The 19,221-nt window shown below is 49.4% G+C and overlaps 4 protein-coding genes across 4 annotated transcripts; 2 read left to right on the forward strand and 2 right to left on the reverse strand.

Annotated features, from left to right (window-relative positions):
- Positions 1-3,492: 3,492 nt before the first annotated feature.
- Positions 3,493-4,788, forward strand: LOC34618836. The gene is made up of 5 exons (XM_026337657.1): positions 3,493-3,571; positions 3,924-3,975; positions 4,035-4,248; positions 4,428-4,538; positions 4,756-4,788. Exons 1-5 carry the CDS (start codon positions 3,493-3,495, stop codon positions 4,786-4,788), a joined length of 489 nt encoding a protein of 162 aa, XP_026193442.1.
- A 62-nt stretch (positions 4,789-4,850) lies between these two features.
- LOC34618837 lies at positions 4,851-8,107 on the reverse strand. Its single transcript, XM_022732153.2, has 8 exons — positions 7,955-8,107; positions 7,579-7,751; positions 7,365-7,447; positions 6,537-7,150; positions 6,012-6,068; positions 5,770-5,843; positions 5,421-5,549; positions 4,851-5,004 (listed from the first exon to the last, which is right to left on the reverse strand). Exons 1-8 carry the CDS (start codon positions 8,105-8,107, stop codon positions 4,851-4,853), a joined length of 1,437 nt encoding a protein of 478 aa, XP_022587038.2.
- A 719-nt stretch (positions 8,108-8,826) lies between these two features.
- On the forward strand, positions 8,827-10,057 carry LOC34618838 (phosducin-like protein 3). The gene is made up of 3 exons (XM_022732154.1): positions 8,827-9,089; positions 9,270-9,673; positions 9,915-10,057. Exons 1-3 carry the CDS (start codon positions 8,827-8,829, stop codon positions 10,055-10,057), a joined length of 810 nt encoding a protein of 269 aa, XP_022587039.1.
- Positions 10,058-10,273: 216 nt separating this feature from the next.
- On the reverse strand, positions 10,274-13,075 carry LOC34618839. The gene is made up of 2 exons (XM_026337658.1): positions 12,743-13,075; positions 10,274-10,810 (listed from the first exon to the last, which is right to left on the reverse strand). Exons 1-2 carry the CDS (start codon positions 13,073-13,075, stop codon positions 10,274-10,276), a joined length of 870 nt encoding a protein of 289 aa, XP_026193443.1.
- Positions 13,076-19,221: the final 6,146 nt, after the last annotated feature.

A 19,221-nucleotide genomic window follows, 5' to 3' on the forward strand; every position in this document is an offset into this window, starting at 1 on the left:
TAGGTAGAGCGGCAGGGGAGGGAAGCTGGATTTGCGTTGTTCGGTCCCCCCGACAGGCTTCTGTGCACGAAAGAGCCTTATGGAAACTCTTTGTGTACCTTCAAGACGGAAATGACAGAGTAATATCATGAAAAGCCCGAATTAGAGTCCCAAAAGGCATAAAACAAAGAAGCAAAGAGGAGATGAACCAAAACTCTGGGCGCTCACAGCTGCCTCTGCAAGGGACTCTCCAGAAATCGGGAAAAGAAGGTTTCAGTGTCTCAGCATCGGATTATTGGCGGTCCCCTACTTGTTAAAACAGCTTAATTCATTGAAATCAGAAGAAAGAAGACAAAGCTTCCCCCTGTCTCGCTGTCTGGTTTTGAGTGCCTAGCTGGCAGCTGGACGGCAAATGGCGGAACAACAGACTGTAGTGCTCCTTGAAGAGTCATCAGGGCAATAACTCAAGAACATGCACCATGAATACATATTTCATCTTAAAGGACAGAAAAAATAGCACAGAGATGACCGAAAAAGCATGGAGCACATTCGGCTCCCCACACAGCACCGGGCGGCTGCAGAAGATAGAGCCGCTATCAGCATTAAGACGAAGTGGGAGAGAACTGCTTTTAAAGGCTCTCTAAATCTTTATCTGCTCTTAGACGGGGTATTTCTAGCATATTTCAATTTGCCTTCCCTCCCTTGCAGGCTCTGTGCTACCGTGAACGTACATCACAACAGTATAGGATAAGCCGAGATAGGAGAGGATAATGCTATTATTACATTACATTGATTTTTTTCATCGCCTCCTTAAATTCTTAAGTGCACTTGCGTACATATTTCAAAAGGTCTGTAGCCATATTCTGGGGCAGTATCCCAGTGCGTGAGACAGCAGACAAGACGGTGAAATGTCCCTTATTAAGTCCTCTCAAAGGTATCTGCGACCCGAAAACCAAATCAATGCTACTTGGATAAAGTTTCAGCAACTGCATCTGAAAGCAGAGCTGATAACCCCAATGTATGTCTTTTTTCTGGGCCCAGTGAGTCCTGAACTCACAACGAAGGAGCGCAGCTTGGTGCAGGAGCAGCCCCAGCATCCTCTCCCACTGTTATTTGCAACACGGGTGCACAAAACAATTGCTCACAGGGTACACTTCAGGCATACCCCCCGAAGGCTGCACCGTATCAACACTCTAGCTACGACATTTTGCCCTAGTGGAATGAGTATAATACGATACTATCAGGGCACATGGTGCTAAAAGAGGCTTTGGTCGCAATGGTCTTGCAGGCGTGTTCATAGTACAGGGTTCTGTATTTTAGGAGGGTCTCTAGGTTGCGTTTATCGATCTTGGAGCAGCGAAAATGAAGCTGGTAGTGGGTTGAATTTGAACGAATGCTTGACCTTCCCTCTACTCTAATGTCAGACGCAAAAAGCGATAAGTAATGAAGCTGCTGGGACAGGCACGCATTTATACGTCTGGTGAAGAGAATACGCGCATTGCACGGTGCTGATGGTGGCAGCTACGACTAGCTGAATCTTACCTCGGGGCTGTCAGAGGGCCATGAAGAAAAGCCAAAAAGTGAGAGAACTCATAGAATGAGAAAGCCTGAAATGTCCTTTTAATACAATTATTCTTTAGCCTTTTCATTTACATTGCCTAACTGGCAATAACCACTCCCGGGCACGATTAGAAGAAACGACCTACCATGTTCTCTCCTCTAAGCCTTAGAATTTGCCTTGGTTGCTGCTTGGACAGTATCCAAGTGCTACTTGTAGCATCTTCTTCTTCAATGTACAAAGCATCACCAGATATATACATAGAACATTACTTTCACCGGCTGTTAGACACCAGGTTACATTCCATCGCCACTCCAAGCTCTGCAGCAATGTTTACTATCTAATACTCATGGTTTTCGCTTCCTGCGGGTAGAATACATTATCAAAGCTGACCTCCCTCAAGACGCAAGCCAGTCGGGGAAGAGTCACTCACTTTGGGCCAGTTAGAGGCGAATCCTGAGAGGAATCAGCTTTGCGTCTTTGTACTGCTTTGTCAAGATCTTATTTTAGCGGCTATAATGCCAACTGACGCTCTAGCGTAAATGCACTCTAGTAAATTTTTGCATACCCTTGCCTATTCACGCTTTCCCACCTCCTGTTTCCCTCTAATAATTCTTGCGACTGAAAGCGAAAGCGTGAAGCAAAGGGTCTGGCGCTCGGTTGCTATGGTTGTGACGGACTGAGGTAAGCTTTGGCACGTGTTAGTACCCTAGTTGGACTAAATTGAATATTGGTAAGTATTTGTCTGATTGGTGTGCCTGGTCGCATATCTTATCCTGTTTATTGCAGCCTGGCGTTAGCCGGGTACAGTAAGACGCGTTGGTGAATGCCTGTTCACTTGTGCAACAAGCGAGTGAATGGAGGGTCCAGCAACGCAGAGCGTAACTGCCCCTCTGTCATCATGCCGTGAGATCTGAGAGGCGCAGGCACGAGAATGCACTAGTTTTCTGAAGAAATACTCACTTACATTTTACAGGGTTTTTGTCGAGTCTAGAGTTGTCTTTCTGTGGAGGTCTTAAATTGAGCGTGACAGCCATAGCAACGATTTCTAGGACACAGAAGTATGATTATTTGTTTTGATCTGGGCAGTCATAAGTAATATACATTCTCGTCCATGTGTGGTCGTCATAGTCATTCCTCGTGCACCCATGCCTGCTTTTACAGTTTGCTGTCACTTCATGCATTGCATCGGCTGTTGCCGGTTAACAAGTTTTATGGGGCTGGTTGCCGTTATTATGGCCAAATCATGATGAATTTCGATGCGAATTTCCATTTTTAGCTCGTCGACACCGAAGTAAAGGCACCTTCCAAGCGCAGGAGTGGTAATATTCCTGGCACAGGAATAAAAGAGCTTACGGTGCGTTTCACAATGAAACAACACGCTGAAGCTACAATTTTGTGCTTATGTTTAAACGTTGAGATTTTGGATGGGAATTTAGGGACTATGGTTTAATGGTCAAATAACTCGGCCCGCAGACACTCGGTAAGTTACAGGGATGAAATCAAGCAAGTCACATGACTGCATGGGAAGACCTATCTGATGTAAGATTTTTGTTCGATGATTTACTACCAAAAGTAAAAGTAAAGAGTTTAGCGATCGAGGTGCCGCTCGAAATCATCATCTGGTTGTCTGGTCGATTGAGGGTCAACCGACCGGTCAGCCGCAGGCCCCACGGTCAGATCGCTTAGCATCTGGAACCCTACATCGCAAAACCTAAGCCCTGTGCCCAAATGCTAAGGATCACCTCATAAATATTAGTCATTACGCTAAATCCTTGGGAACTCTGAGACTTCGCAGTGTGTCCTCCGCTGCCTCCGGCAATTGAGAGGGACCATAGAAACACAATACCTTGAAGGTTAAATCCTTCAATCTGGACGTTACACCCTTCACTCTCAGCTTCCAACTTCGTTCTCTTTTGCCAATTTACACACAGTGCTCCAGAGGATAAAGCAAGATGGAGATCCCCACCTTTCAGTCCCTCTCTGATGACTGCCTACGCGTCGCCGATGCGCTCTACAACGCAAGACACGACAGTAAGCTGCGAGACCTAAACCATAGAACTACACTACAAATTTATAAGCATAGAGAACTATGCTCTAGTCCTAAAAGGGGCTCCAATTTTCCGCTTGAAAGTCATGTAAGCGTCTTCAAACGATGATAGGCAGCTCTGAGTTCTTTCTTTTCTGCATCATATTTGTGCGTGCAGTTCCACGCCTAGCATCCCTTGCTTGCCTCCTTACAGCTATATTGGGCTTCGCCACTTCAGTTGCATGCATTGGAGTCGTTATTCGGCAGTGGCTCAGCAGCGTTCTGCTCTTCTTAAACCTCGGACAGCTGTAAATCGCCAAAATCTTAAGCCCTTAGGGACTCTTTGAGATTGGATAGTGCTGGCAGAAGCGGTAGACATAGAAGTACGCATTTTTCCTTGTCCGGTCTGGTATGCCTGTGTTCTGCTTGAAATCCCAACCCTGTTGTCTCTGTTTTCTATGTATGCAGCCTCTTATGTTTGTTGCTGATAACCGCTGAGGCGGGCCGCGTGTTGCATCTAAGCTCCATGGACCAGTGTATGGAGACGCGCTTCGGTTTCTTCTCCAATGTCACGTCTCGTGCCATCATTTACTTCTACCTCGGTATAGATCTAAACCGACACAAGCCCTGGTTGGAAGAGGCTATAAGCTATCCGCGAGCAGCTCATTGGCGTGAACAGATAGTCATTTAGTTGGTACTCTGAAATGCGGAAGCCTGAAGCATCGACCATTGTGTGCACTCAGGGCTCTCGTGCATGACTCTGGGCCACTTGACTTACCTCTGCTACTTTACAGGTAACCAGAAACCTGTGGTCATACCCTTTTCTGGAGGCCATATGTTTTTAAGGATTTCATCTCGCAGGCGTCGGTGCTCTGTCTGCAGCGAGGATTTCTGGTTTTGAGGCTCTGTGCTGCAGGGCTACTGTTCATGGGAGCGGGAGTGATTAGCATTGTTTTCCGGAGGAGACAGGTGGTGAGTACAGCGCAAAAGTACCGCCAGGATGTAAACGACGAAACAAGGGGGGTTTCCTTCACAACTTAGCAGCCGCTGAGCGGTAGAACAGGGCGGAGATGGAAGGAGAGGCATGGAGGGCGTGTACACTTGCAAAGGGGATAGAGAAAACCAAACCATTTGCAGCGCAATAAAAACGTATGGAATCCGTTTGCGCATTGTGTCCTTGGTGCTTCAGCCTCCTGAAGGAGAAGTTCTCCCCAACTACTAAGGCGAAACCCGAAGCACAAGGGCTTCGGATTTTACTGGGCGTTGTCTACCCTGAATTTTAGGTTATGTGGAGATTAGTTTTGAACGGAGGATCCCGGGTTCTGCAAGGCTGTCTGAGGGAGATCTCTCTGGACTGTATCCTCCATAGGAGACAGGAAGGGAGAGCGGGGGTAGCAAAGGAGGAGCAAGGAAGTTCGGAGACAGCGGGAAGTCGGCCCTGAGGAAAGATAGAAGGTGGAAGCACAACAGAGAAGACACAAATCGGAACGAATGTTCTGTTTTTGCCTTGTTTTATGTGAGCACGGAGCTATAAATACATAGAAGAAGCAAGGTAAATGCTTTGGAGTCCTTGGCAAGAACGAGAGAACAAGGCAGGCGTGGGGGATATAAAAGTCAGAGAGACACTACGGGAGACCCAGACCGGAGGATGTAGACAATCACAGAGGGCATCCAACAAAAGAGGCGGATCTACCAATGAAGTATGGAATTGATAAGCTTAACAGTCAATCTAGAATCGAACCCACCCACCACAAATAATACGAAGGCACAATTACACTTGCTACGTCATCCAACCCGTTACCCCTAGCCTCTCAGTTCAGTAACTCGCTATATGTTTCTCTCTGTAGAACACACCAGCTGAACTTTGCCTGAAAAAAATGGTCATCTGCGATCTGCATGACATGCGTGAGCTGCCTTAAAACATATTTTGTTAGAAGAGACAGAGCCGGGTCTCCATAAGGAATCGCGCCTCCGTAAACATTCCTGAGCCACAGCGATAAATATTTTGAATAATAAAGTGCGTTCACTTAGTAGAGTCAAAGAGGAAATTGCAGGACTCAGAAAAGACAGCAGAGACACGGTTTTAGAGACCAGAAGCAAAGGGACCACTTGCAAATGAAAAATTCTGCGTGCATGCACTGGCGCATGCCTAGATATGCAAGCATATTGATGATGCTGGAGAGGCCACAACGCCAAAGCTCACCCCCAAAGGGCCTCCTTGATTCTCGCAGGACAGATTTCGCCCTCCGTCATTGCCTGATCCAGCGAGACCATCAGCTGCACGCATATATACAGGAATAAAACACTCCCACCCATAAAGAGGGCCATATTCAAAACCTACCCAGCAAATAAAATCAACTGAAAGCGCGAATAAAAGCAGACCCGTGCACGGCTTGGCCTTGAGGTCGTCGCATTACTATACCCATGGTTTTGGAATGTTCGTACCCCGAAGGCATATGCTTGACAGTTCTTAAGTTCCGCTTGGAACTGGAACTCTCCGACCTGAGAAGCGCGACAAAGAAAATCGCAAAAAGTTAGCGAACTAGAGCAACGGACAATAGCTCGAATTTTGTGCACCCAGATTTGCGAAGGAGGCTTCTTCAGTCTGGGAAGACTCAAACACCTGCGACACCATGGGAATGTCACGCTGATGATACTTGAAGATATGGATACTGTAGAACAAATAGACACGTGTTCACGTAAGAAGTACAAATGAAGAAATATAGGCAACCGCGAGCATACTAGCTGAGTTACATGCTTTTTCCCGAGTGAGGAAAATTCCCTATATGCATAGCTCAACAAGGATGCAAAAGCTTTCGGAGATATCCCGAAACAAGCAAGCAAATGCATCTTGATAACCAGGCCTCGGTTCAAGATCACCCCTCTCTGCCCTGCACTACTTCCTTGCAATGCCATCCTCCCTGTGTCCTCCCCTTTAAACACTTTTCCTGACTTTTTGTCGCCCCTTACCTTTTTCAGTTTCAGCCAGTCCTTCAAAACTTCCCATGTTTGCTTAAACACAAAATCATTAAGCAGTTCCCCAGACACTTCAGCTCTCAATGCCGCGACCCGCACTGCCAAGGCCAATCCCTCAGGGATCTCTGGAGGTATCCGCCTGTCCCTTGAACTTTCTCCAGGTTCCTGGATAGAGTCTTCCGAAGGAAAACTTCCCTTGCCCCCCCTTGTGGCTTGGTGAGTGTGAGGGCCAGACGGGGTTTTAGGAGAAGGTGGCAGGGCCTTCAGATCCCCAGTGAGTTGGAAAATATTCACATCATGGCTGCCGTTCGCAAAGTGCATCATCCGACGGAAATACACTCGGCGCAAGAGCGCCTCCTTGACTTGCTCTGGAGACGCTGGGGTTACTTTTTCCGGAAGCAAAGAGAAGAGAAGCTTCTGTACAATGTTGCCATTACAGCTACGGCTGCTATTGCTGCCGGCTGCGGACGGTGCGAGCGCCAGCAGCGGGTTTTCAAAGAACGCACTCTTCTTCCCTTTACTGCTCTGCATCAAGCGGCAATGGAGCAGCCAAAGATGAAGGATGTACACGTAAAACGATCCATTGAATCCCTTGGGAATTGCAAATGCTGTACGCAAGCGCACGCTTAAACGGTGCTCATGGAATGAGGCGCCAGTCTGCCCCCGCGACAGCGACGGCAGCAGGAGCAGCCCGTTGGCCTGCTATTGCAGGAAGACCTCCCCTAGGGTGGCGATAGGGAAAATCAGCAGCAGCAGTGCGATGCCCCTAAATGAAAGTACAAAAGAGTTCTGAAATCGCATATGAATTGGGAGTTCACGAACTCCTGTTCAATTGCTCATTCTCCACGCGTTCGAGGATGATGTGAATCATCTGCCAAGCAATCTGCGGATACTCCTGGTGTCGCCTGAATGCAAAATACAATCCAAACTCTTTGCCATGCATCCCACTAGACGCACTTCGCGCCTCTGCTGGTAAAAAGTCAGAAGGAAAATATTGATGGACCCGATGCTATAATTTCTGAGCTATAAGCCTTACGAGAAAACTCTGTATATGGCTTCCTGAAGGGGTGCTCGCATGTGCTTTTGCAGGGGGAGCTCTCTTTCGGCAGACTGCCTCGGGCTGATAAAGCACAGCGTTTTATCACTTAGGAGCACCCGACTTTCCAGCTGGTAGTCATGAAACTCTTCCGGGTGAAGCTTCCGAAAAAACTGCATACAAAGTAGCCACACCTAAAAATGCACCGTTTAACGTTCGTGGATGCACAAGCCTTTGGGTGGCTGTTCTTGCACTTCGCCAATGAGTGTAATGCATTCGCCGATGATTTAGGATTTAGGCTTTGGGGCGAGTTACACGGATCAGAGGAAGACTTAGGGCCCCCACCAAATGAGAACTCAGGTTTGGAGTTTCTTACGACAGGTTTCGTTGTTTGGTTCTTCTTAGCTTTCCTTAGTTCATCGGGCGTTGGGTTCCTGTAAATCTTCATCAAGTGTTGCTGAATAGCCACACTACTTTGTGATGCCTCTCCTCGGGGGCACTGGAGCCAGTTTTCCGAAAACGTGTTCATCCCTGCATTCGCCAGTTGTGTCCCTTTCCTCTGCGGTGCTTTTCTGAGGGCGCCCAACTTTTTGGAAGGCCTACCTAAGCGCTCACGTATGGTATCCAGTAGGCCAGAGAGTGCAGTCCGCTGCCGCTCCTGCTGCAGCTGCGAAGGCCGCGAAAAGAGAGAGGCTCGTTGAGGGGGCCCCCCCGGGAGGCCCCCTATGCTCGAGGGGGCCCAAGTAATCCATGTGGAGCGTGAGGCGGAACGAAGACAAATTCGATGCATTTTGCGGGGTCAATCGGACGCCCGCCTCAGCAAAACAGACCACCCATTAAGCACACGTTTAAAGCTCGCAGTATACGCCTTTGTGTTTTAAATGCATGGGATGATCTTGGTGTTACCCGGTGTGAACTAGACCAGGAAGGTTCCAGAATACAAATAAATATACGCAAATTAACTGAGATAAGCCGAGGCCTCTGTTTTGGGGTTTGGAAGTAATGCTTTGGCGCTAGGACCTGTCGGTTTCCTTGGGGGCCCCTTGCGAAGCCCCTTTTTGACGGCTGCCAACTGTTGTTCATGGCCTTGTTTTGATTCCTTTTGTTTCTATATCTTGTTTTTTTGCCTTTACAGAATATGTTTTTTTGACGAGGACATAAGGTTCGCGTGTGTTGTAGTGCAACCGAGAGTTGGGGTATATAGCAACAGCTGACAGCAGTCTGTGATAAATTTTTATTTTCTCGAATATGTCTACGACTAACCCAGACCAAATTGAGACAGAATGGGACCAGCTCCAGCGTAAATACGGCAATCTTCCTCCCAAACCTCCTAGAGAGACAGAAGATCAGAAAACCAAGGAACTCGTCAATGCCCTCGAGGAGGTAGATACACTTGAAGGCAAAACACTGGATCAGCTAGATGCCCTTGAAGATGAATTAGACGAAGATACACTCACAAAATACAGAAACAAACGGATAGAAGAGATGAAGAGGCAGCAGCGAAGAAACAGGTACAAACAGCAAAGTATAAGGAGAACCTGCAACTACATTCTCATCCGCAGTAACATATTGCTGGGTGCCTGGGAGATGTCTTCTTGCACTCCTTTTAAAATCTAAATGCACCCTTCCTCTGAAAAAGTAACAGCCCCGGCTGCTTAGCACAGAACCATCATTACTGCGCGTGCTTGTAGGTTTGGCGAGCTATTACACCTAGGGAAGGACGACTTTCTGACCGAGGTGACAAAAGCATCCGCAGTCGACCCGGATGCCCAAGAAACATCAGAATCAGCAGGTTCCTCTAGTCAGCATGAGCAACTGGAGCAACAAAATTGCGGGACCTGGGTGGTATTGCACCTGTACCAGGAAAGTGCTTCCCCTTGCGTGCTGATCAATCGTTGTTTGGCAACTTTGGCGGCAAACTACAAAGAAGTGAAGTTCATGAAGGCGATAAGCACCGATGTCGTGCCTGACTACCCCAACAGTAGGCTTCCGACTGTTCTTCTATATTTTGGAGGAACCTGTAAAAAGCAAATCGTTGGAGTGGATGAATGGGGAGGCAAAGACATCAACAAGAATACCATTGAACGAGCCCTGAGTCAGACAAGCCTTTAACGGCGCCACCCTGAACCCTTATTGCATGCACGTTCTTAAACACAAATTGGACTTGTGTACTGTAGAGCATCAGAGTAAGAGTCTTTAGCAATCCCCCAGGAGGAGCTCGATGTTCTCAAGCTCCTGCTTTTATGGTTTGGCTCATGTATATCGCAAAACTCAACCCTAGGCGTGCTTTGATTCACGTCTGTGTCTGTGTCTGTGCGTGTGTGTGTTTGGCTTAGAACGCTTTGGCGTGCTGCGGAGAGAAGGGGAAATGGCGCAGTCCGATAATTCAAGTGATGAGTCCGACGAAGAGAAAGAAAGAATAAGAGGCAAAGGGTATTCATCTATGCGTCTGGACAATCTTCTGAGCAGACGGCTCTGAACCCCACTTGGCAGCCAGCAACACTGAGGCGTATAAGGGCAATCATGGGCTGCTCTAGAGTTCTCGTAGATGTGGGAAAGGCGAGGGGCTTCCAGAAGCCTGCTTCTTTCCTGTCAATGGAGGCTGGGCGGGGGCAAACTAAAAGTACAGGATGTGCTCCCTTATCCTCTTATGAATATATCATGAAGCACCTTCTCCCTTAGAATATTTTGCGTTCTACTTCTTTTTCTTCTTTAGCGCTTGTTCTTTCTGCCTCCCAATGGCGTGCCTCTCTGAGATCCAGAACAGCTCCGGCTGCCGCTTCTTCAAATCAGCATGAGGGAACCTCAGATGTATGAGGTTCTGAAACACCTGGAGTTTGTGCTTTTCTGTGGCAGTGAGGCCTTCCATTAATTGTTGCCTGTACATCTGGTGAAAGGCTAGTGCCTCTGGAAACTCCTGATGCCTGTAGGCATCCCAATCCTCTGCTTTTTCATTCTCGTCTTCTATTTCCTCCGCTGAAGAAGCTGCCGCTGGCGCTCTTTCTTGCCCGGCGCCTCGTGCTGCCGCTTTTTGCTGCAACCATTGCTGTGCCGCATTCGCCTCGGCAATCGGAGCGGTTGTTGCTGGTGTAGCAGCCATACCAGCACGACAGGCGGAGCAGGAGCTGCTCTGAATAGCCTCTGCATGCAGATCAGCAGGAAGTGACCCTAGAGCACGAAACGCAGAAGCTGCCGCTGCCGCCTCCCTTAGCACAAACGGCGCGTCGTGACGCTGTGGAAAGAAAAAGAATGCACCAGAAAGCCTTGGGCAAGGAATCAACAACTGCCGTCATACGTGCCCCACGTATTGAGACCCTGGCCTAGCACTCAAATAGTGATAGATGCTCCCCTAAACTAAGTGTCGGCTTGCCATTTAGAGGCTTATGATTGCGTCTCGTGAAGCGAATGGCCCATGTGTATCCCACTTTAGTTTGCTGCCTGCTCGATTTGCTAGTAGAGAGCAATCTGCTTTATTAGTTTGTTTTCGAGTGTATCGGTGGAAACTCCACTGTAAATAGCGTTAAGTACCTGTCTTAGAAGGTGATACTCCTCTAGTCTTTCTTGGAGGCTCTTCCTCTCAGCCTCCTGTTCATCGCCTTCCCTGGGTGAGAAGATAAGGTCTAAAAGGCAGCGAAGCTTGCTGCTGCTCTTCAGGAACGCCGTCGTCTCAGCAACAAGCGACTCGGGTAAATGAGGGCGATAGCGGCGCAGGTGCAAGGGGACATCCCCCACCCTGCAAACAAAGCGGAAATCAGTTGGAGATGCTTAATTGATAGGGCTGAAAGAAAGACTACGAAATGTGTACGCTTTCCAATTAAAAACCGCTGGCTTAGCCTACTGTGTTGTTTTCTTTTGTTGTGGCGTCGCCTTCTTTTTGGGTGGTGGAGGTCCCCGGGCTGGGGGGACGCTCAAGGCCGCTGATCGCGTAATGGAGAACACCGATAGGAACATTTCCCTCGTCCTCGCTTCCTGCGCTCGTTCTCACCCCTGACTGTATTAATCCTTGATTTTGTGTTTCTTTTGGCCTTCTTTCACCATACCATAGGCGGCAGCACTGTCCTCTGATTAGTGTTTCTCTTGGTCGTCAGGCTAATTTCCGGTACACCAGTTTAGAATGAGCAAGCGGCCCTTCTTACGGATTCCAAGGTCATGGTACACTGAGGGAGGGCCCCCTGCTTGAGGGTTTTTGGGCCCTTCTGAAAACGCTACCTGAAAACCCTTACCACTTACCCTACACAGTGCTGGGGGCCCCCAACAGGGGGCGTGTGCCCTCTGGTGTATAGGAGGTAGTCAAAGGAAAAACTGATCATAGGCGATTAAAAAGCAGTGAATCGATAATAGAACGCAGAAATATCTCGAAAAGATCCCTGGCTCTTTCCGTGATGGTTTAATTGTGTAGGCTTTCGGCATATCGGGGCCCCCTATCGAGGGCCCCTACGACGAGTAACTCGCCCGAAATGCAACAGCTCTTCGAGAGTCCCGGCTGCTTCGGTTCCCAGCTCAAAATGGAATCTCCTGTTAATAAAGGGCTATTTTGGGGGGGGCTTAAGAGGAAAATAAACCCTGTGTGGCGTGAGGATGCGGTCCAAATCCCAAGCTCGACACAGTACCCCTAAATAATTAAGTGGCTACTGAGCAGGTTAGCAAGAGTTTGTTGTATCTGCAGCTGTAGTGCTTTCAGATGCCTGTATACGTAAAATTAGTAAATAGTGTAAGACTCTAAATCCTTGCGGGGTTGATGTTTTGGGGGACTCCTGCCCGCCAGTGCGTGAGGAGGACGGCGTCAAAGCCTTCCGCCACCGCAGCATCAGCAGCGGCCACTGCAGCTGCGGCAGGAGAAGCCCCTGAAGCGGCAGCGGCGGCAGCTGCAGCCCCTGCCGCAGGAATGACACTGAAAGAAACAGAGAGGGGATTATAGGATAGGTAGGCGGATATAAGCGCAGGCACTAGCACAGGGGGGGAAGCTCGCCTCCTGCACCGCTGAGGAACAACAGCACAGGCCATAAACCGAGTAAATTAAGGCGCATTTGTCGAAAACAGCAGGTCAAGGAGCATATGTGTACACGCCAACCAAAGCCGCATTTGCCCCCGGTAAACGCTAGCGGCTCCAAATGCAGCAACGATAACAAAAGGATTAGCAGGAGGAGCATATGAAACAGATTACCACTTCAAACTGCCCTTCTCGGAGCCCGTAGATCGCTCCCAGTGCCCATCTGCCTGCGCTCTCCCTCTTCTGTGCTTCGTTTTCTGATGCACCGTGTTCTTTGGGAGCCCCCTGGTGATGCCCTTTACCCCCTCCTAGCACTCGAACCTCTCCCCTTGGTTCTAGTGCCAGCACGAAACGCCGGGTCGCTCTCCATTCTAGGCGAAACGCCTTCAATACCTTGTATAGCTGACGTGGGCCTGCAGCAGCATCTGCACTTGTGGTAGCATCCGTTCTAGACACACTAGGAGTAACAGCAGCAAGGGAGAATTCCGCAGTCCAGAGGCGGTCCATGGCAGAGAGAGGCATGGAGAGTGAAGCGAGAGCATCACTGGAGGGGCAGAGAGCCGGAAGGAGCGATGAAAGAGGGAAGAGACAGCACGATACACAGCAGTAGCAGAAAATAGATAAAACGCAATAACGACCGCACTTTTTGGTAGAGAAAGAGCAGCAACAGAATCGCAAAAGCGTCAGCACAGCGATGGGTTAAGCAAACTGAAGGTGGCACTTACCACTGATCGATTGGCATGACATAGGTGACAATTTCGGATCGGGGAAAGGCAAACACCCAGCTGTGCGATGCAACCAACCTACCGAGCTGAAGGCCCCACTGAAGAGCATGCTGCACTGCTCCAACGTTGCTGGTAACAGTGGAGCCCCCTGCGGACTCAACCCAGCTATATGTGGACCCGGCGATCCTCTCCGATGTGATTCTCGCGCTGTTGGTGCTGTTGCTGCATGACTCAAACATTTGGGGCTGTCCGTGTCCAGCACCCCTAGAATTTCTTTTTGATGTTCCTTCTATTATCAAATGGTGGGGGGCCCTGAGAAGCCACTTGGTGGCCTGTGGGGAGTAGGCCTCGGAGATGGGGAAATTTCCTGTTGAGCCACATGAGAGCCCCTGCAGGAAGCCTCTTTCTCTTTCTTCCCTGTGCTGCTGCTGCTTCCTTTCGGCGACAGCCTGCAGTGACCGCATTTCTGGAGGTCCATCCGGTGTCTCTTTCTTAAGCCCAGACTGACGACCGTACGAGGGGCTCTTGACGGGAACTTGTTCGGTATGTGAAGGGCGAGAAATGCGTGGTAGCGCTCCTTGCTGGGAGGGTTCCTGCAGCTTTACAGAGGCTCTCTTGGGGCCTCCAAGATGGTGTTCAGTGGTTTTCAGTGCATTACAAGTCGGCAAAGCCCCCAAGGTACCCACGTTCTTCAGTCTGTGAAGAATTGGGCCATCGATAGGTTGAGAATGAGCCAGTGCCCCGTGTTTGAACGGTGCTGCTCGAAGCTTGCTTGTTTGGGCATGCTGTTGGTTGGTGTCTACCTGGGATGCCGCTGCCTGGCCTGAGGACCATTCTGTCGGTTGGAGAGCTGCCGAAGAGTCTAATGGATTGCTACTGCTGCTGCATTGACTACGAGAGAACACAGAACCCTCCACTTGGATCACCTCATTTGGTTCACTGAGAAAGGGTTTAAGCGGCAGGGACACGATTTCGCCTTCTCTGTAGTCTGGGAATCCTATTGAAGCAGACCGGACGCAGGCCCTAGAGGGCTCCCACTGGCAAATCTTGCCAACATCCTTTTGTAGTGTCTTCACGGAGCTTGTGCTATTGTCCCAGTTGCTGCTGATAAATGGATCTTTGAAAGGGCCCTTGTGGAGGGCCCCCGCCAAGTCAAGAGGTTTGTCACAAGGCCCTTTTCCGTGGCCCACAGGCAACACCCAGGCCCCCGAAGAGCGGCCATCAGTGGGGTCAGAGGCACTTTTATACTGTTCTTTAGGACATTCGTGGGCTCCCAAGCTCCGGCCGGATGCCGACGAACCACAAGAAGACTGTCTACTGGTTGTGCTCATGGATTTAACGGTAGCAGGTGCCGTGGAGCTGCTGCTGCTTGTATTATAGCCCCTGATGCTGGCGGCGTCAGTTGCTCTTTGAGGGTCAGAATGAGAGGGCACCTGGGTACTCGAGCACTGGAAGGCACCCTCCTCTTTTAGTCTCCGCTGTGAAGTGCCAATGTCTGCTTCTTGCAGCTGCTGTTGCCTGCATTGTTGCTGGTGCCTCTTCTGATGTTCCTGCACTGTATGCTGTGCCATCTTAGTAGGTGTTCGCCGCTTTCGATGCTGAGCGGAGGGGTGTATTCGCTCGCAAGTCCTGCTGAGCAGCTCAGGAACCTTATGGGAATTGCATCTGTGCATCTGGAGAGAGGCCTTCCAGCAGCAGCTGCTTTGGGAAGTAAGGGATCCCCCTCCTGCTGAAAACGAGCGGAGCTTTTTTTGCCGTTGCAACCGACTAGTGGCTGCTCCATGTTTTAAAGGACGAGGCCAGAGCCGTGGCACCTTGGAGTAGTGGCTATAAAGGGGCTTTTCGCTATCAGAAGCAACCCAAAGACAACAAGGGCTCCCCAGTTGCCTAGGGGTAGCATCAAAACCACGAGACTTAATGTCGGGTCCATCTTTGCTCTCGCTGGTCCTTCGAGCATGGTAAGACAATTGTTCTTCATTGGCTGCCTCTGAATGCTTGGGCAGGATGCCTGCTGTGAATAACGGAAAGGAGTGAGGATATAGGCTTTTGGGACGAACAGCCCAGAAAGCATTAGAAGATAGGTTAGCCGCGAACACTCACGCATTATTGCCCAAGGACGGCACTTAACTCAAGCGTTCGTGGTGAGCGTGGTTGGCCTAAAGTCGTGCAAACGAATCTCGAAGTATTACCTGGAAGTTCCAGAGGAGGCCCTTTAGTGGCCGATAGCCTCCGTTTGCTGCTGCGGGATCTTCGTCTTCCGGCTCTTGCCGCTGGAAGTTTTCTGCATGGTGTAGCAGCATAGACGCGGCGGGTCCCACAACCCACCGCGGGGCCTATTCTCAGAGCCAAAATACAAGAGTAGTGCCTGATAGCATGAGTGCGACTCCTGATGATGCTTCTGCCAATGCTACTGAATTGGCTGCTTCCCCTGTTCGCGCGGCTACTGAGGTGGTTTGAACAGCAGACGTAATATGTCTTTTCCTGTGACGCCCAATGTCAATCGTCCGAAGGCTTCATACGCAGTGCTTCAGGGCTAAAATGTACCTGTCTGTGAGGTTTTGCTTGCCAACATGGGCCTGTGGAGCGAAGTCGAGGTTAGCTGGAGGGTCCTCCAGAGTGGCGCTTGCGAAGACCCTCGGTACTTCGCAAGGAGGCAGCATAAGGTCTCTGCTGCTCCCTCCATCAACTCCAGGTCCTCTACAAGGATGTGGGGCCCTAAATCACTTTCTTCCTGCAGGCAAGAGCCTAAACAACTGGGCTGTTCAGGGTACGGGTGTCGTCGTACCTGGGGACAAGCCCCAAGTCCTCAGCCTGGGAATATACATTCCATATATTGACTCTCGCACCGACAATCCAAGATGTTAGTACCTTAGGGACGCATCTGCCTTTCTCGTCATTGCGCTGCATCCCGAACTGTTGTCTAGCCTTTGTAGGGATGGAAGCACTGGCTCCGAGCAAACCAACTGTTTCCCCCGCTGTTTTCGAGTAGCCACTATTGCTCAGTCTTATGTCTGAGGACTTAGAACCTGAGGAGGAAGAGTTTTGGCGAGGAGCAACTTTGTCGCTGCAAGTGCTCTTTTGCAGTAACGCCAATGACTGCTCATTACTCTTGAAGTAGCTGAACCGAACAGGACAACGGAGACCCCAGACCTAAACTTTAACACTATGTATCTCCCCTCAAGCCCTATTTCAAAGCCCTGCATGCAAGACGCTGCATCAGACATTTCGTAGGATTAAATATAGTTTGGTTGGATTCGGGGAGACGCCTTACGCATCCCTAATTTGCACTTTGAACATCGAATCAGTAGTACTACATGCACTTTATTTAGGAAATAGGGTTTTTGGTTTGCCTCTCGCTGGCTTTCAGTCCCCGAAGAGAAAACGCAAGACTCTCAGTTATACCTCGGACAATCTCCGCATAGTCAACTGAAACACACAAGTCCTAAGCCCTAGTACCAAGCCCAAGTGTATCGATCTATTAAATAGAATCACGTTAGCTGGCTGTTTAAATTAGCGAAGAGAAAGTCACCGCTACGCTTTTGCAGTCTAGAGTTCACGTTTTAGGGTTTGGCCGACCAAATGCAGCTTCACTTTCGTGCAAAGGACCTTCACTTAACATGGAGCTTTCTGCACAAACGAAGAATACCAGCAACACTGAATGTATAGACCTTCTGCTTGAGCTTACAAAGTACAGGGGTTACTGTTATAGACGTAACGGAGTACGAAAGTTTAGGGTTTGTAGGTCACCAGCCTTGGTACTGTTAGCCATCAGGGACTGGCCAGTAGACATACCAACAGGAGATCGCACAACTTCATAGTGCCTTAACTGAGTACCGCCAATGGTCGAAGGCCCCTCGGACCGGTTGCTGCTGCAGCAGCTGCTGCAGCCCCTCCTCGTGCTGCAATTTGTGTTGCGGTTTGTTAACAAGTTCAGTGTCTTTTCCTCGCTGCTAATGCATGTGTCGCACTCTTGCCTACTGCTTTTGGTAATACAAATGATGCTGCCGGGGGAACCTCTACGAAAGCGATTGAAATCGCTACTGTCGATGGTACTGCTGCTGCCACTGGCAGTGCTACTTTGGACTTTCTCCAGGGGCTTGGCGGCGAAGAAACAAGGGGATATCACTTTTCTTTCTGCTGGCGCGTGCTGCAGATACACCTCAGGAAAAGATGAGTTTCTTATTTAATTGCTCCTTTGCTTTCCATGCAAAACGAATTGCCATTTTGGTCTACGCAAAATGTTGTCCAATTTTATGCAGCAGGCTATGACTCTAGGGCGTCCCTACACCTGATTCTTTCCTTGTTCCTAGGTCAGGTGTGCTTGTAGACCTTTGGTTGGGGCCTCCAGAGGCCTCCAAACTAAGGATTGCTGCCTCTGGCGTGGTAGACGCTACTGCTTGCTCTACTGCACCTAAAGTGCGGGAACTGCTGCTGTTGAGAACAGATGTAACACCACTTGGGTCCATTTTAGGAGTCAGCCATGTAGGCTTGTCAGTATTGCGGCAAGAGCACCCAATCTCGGTGCTGGCAATGAGCTGCAGCGGGAGGCCGTCATGATGTGCCTCTTGGTTGACAGAGCGCTCTTTTACCGCCCCTGCTCCTTCATTTGCTACATGAGCTCTAGGGCACGTAAATACTGTACTAGCCTGAGAAGTAGCTACAAAGGGAAGGCTATAATGAATCGCCTCCCTGGAGGAATTTAGATGTAGCTCCACTTTTTCCATTGGAGAATTTTCATCTTCAGGATGACAAAATGCGAACGTGGGTGGGGCCTCGTCTTGCTGCGGCCGTTGTTGCGGCTGCTCCAATAGACTTGGCTGATGATATATGGAATCCCAAGAAGAAGCACTTCCTGATACAGGCACCGACCACTCCCAGCCTCTGCCACTATTGCCTCTTGCGTAGCCTGCAACAGCAGCACCGGAATTTACTTGTCCTTTATGGGGCTTTCATTAGCGACCTCGAAATAGAGCGAGAGAAACAAAAGCGGGGACGGCACACGTGCCAAAAGAGACGCGAGGCAGAAAGCACAACAAAAATACTCACCAACTAAAAATGAAGGAAGAGAAGGGGTGTCCCCCAGAACAGACTGCCTCTCAATACCCAATTGTTCGTTACTCAATTTGCTCTGGCTTGCCGGTTTCCCACAAATCACGCAACAGAGATGTTCTGAAAGAAACTCTGGAGAGGTTTTAGTGGACTCTCCGAGTGAGTACATAGGGGAAACCTCCGAGCTCTGTGCTGGTGCTTCCTTGGTACAGTTAGAGGGGACGAGGCAATGATCACCCATGGAAAAGGGAAGTGTCTCCTTAGCCCCGCTGTAAAGCTCTCTAGAGGAGTTTTCAGATGATGGTTGGAGGAGGTGTCCACCAATCGCACGGTACATACAGCTGATATCTCCTGATAGAGTGGGGTTTTGGGGTGCAATGCAGGAGCTGTAAGGCACAGTCCAGCAGCCTAGGGAGTATTCCATGTTGAAGAATGCGCGCCTCGATATCAACTCCTAAATCATAGGTGATAAATAGATACGAGTGGAAAATATTAGCGGAATTACACAGGCTTCTAAGGGCATTTGTATGTGCTTTCCCGGTAGTGCGCCCCAGCGGGGAAAAAGTTACTGAGTTTGCATTTCACAAAGAATCGTAGCAGGTCATAGGCTAAAAAATAAGCTGACCTAGCTCCTGGGGCCATTTAGTGATAAACTGTTGCAATGCCGATCCAGGTGGGGCTGCCCTTCTGCCACTCCTCCACGACACGCATATTACCAGCGGGAATGCAGTAGTACCTCCAAATTTTTTTTGAACCTTCAAACAGCTCCAACTAGCATATTTAATATCTATGAATACACAGATCACAAGGATATACCTAGTAATTCAATACGAAGGAAGAGACGGATACGCTTGTGGAGCCAGCCATCACTTGCCCCAC

Source organism: Cyclospora cayetanensis, unplaced genomic scaffold (genome assembly GCF_002999335.1).
Source record: "Cyclospora cayetanensis isolate NF1_C8 unplaced genomic scaffold, CcayRef3 CcayRef3_contig_2, whole genome shotgun sequence".
In the NCBI taxonomy this organism is placed as follows: domain Eukaryota; phylum Apicomplexa; class Conoidasida; order Eucoccidiorida; family Eimeriidae; genus Cyclospora; species Cyclospora cayetanensis.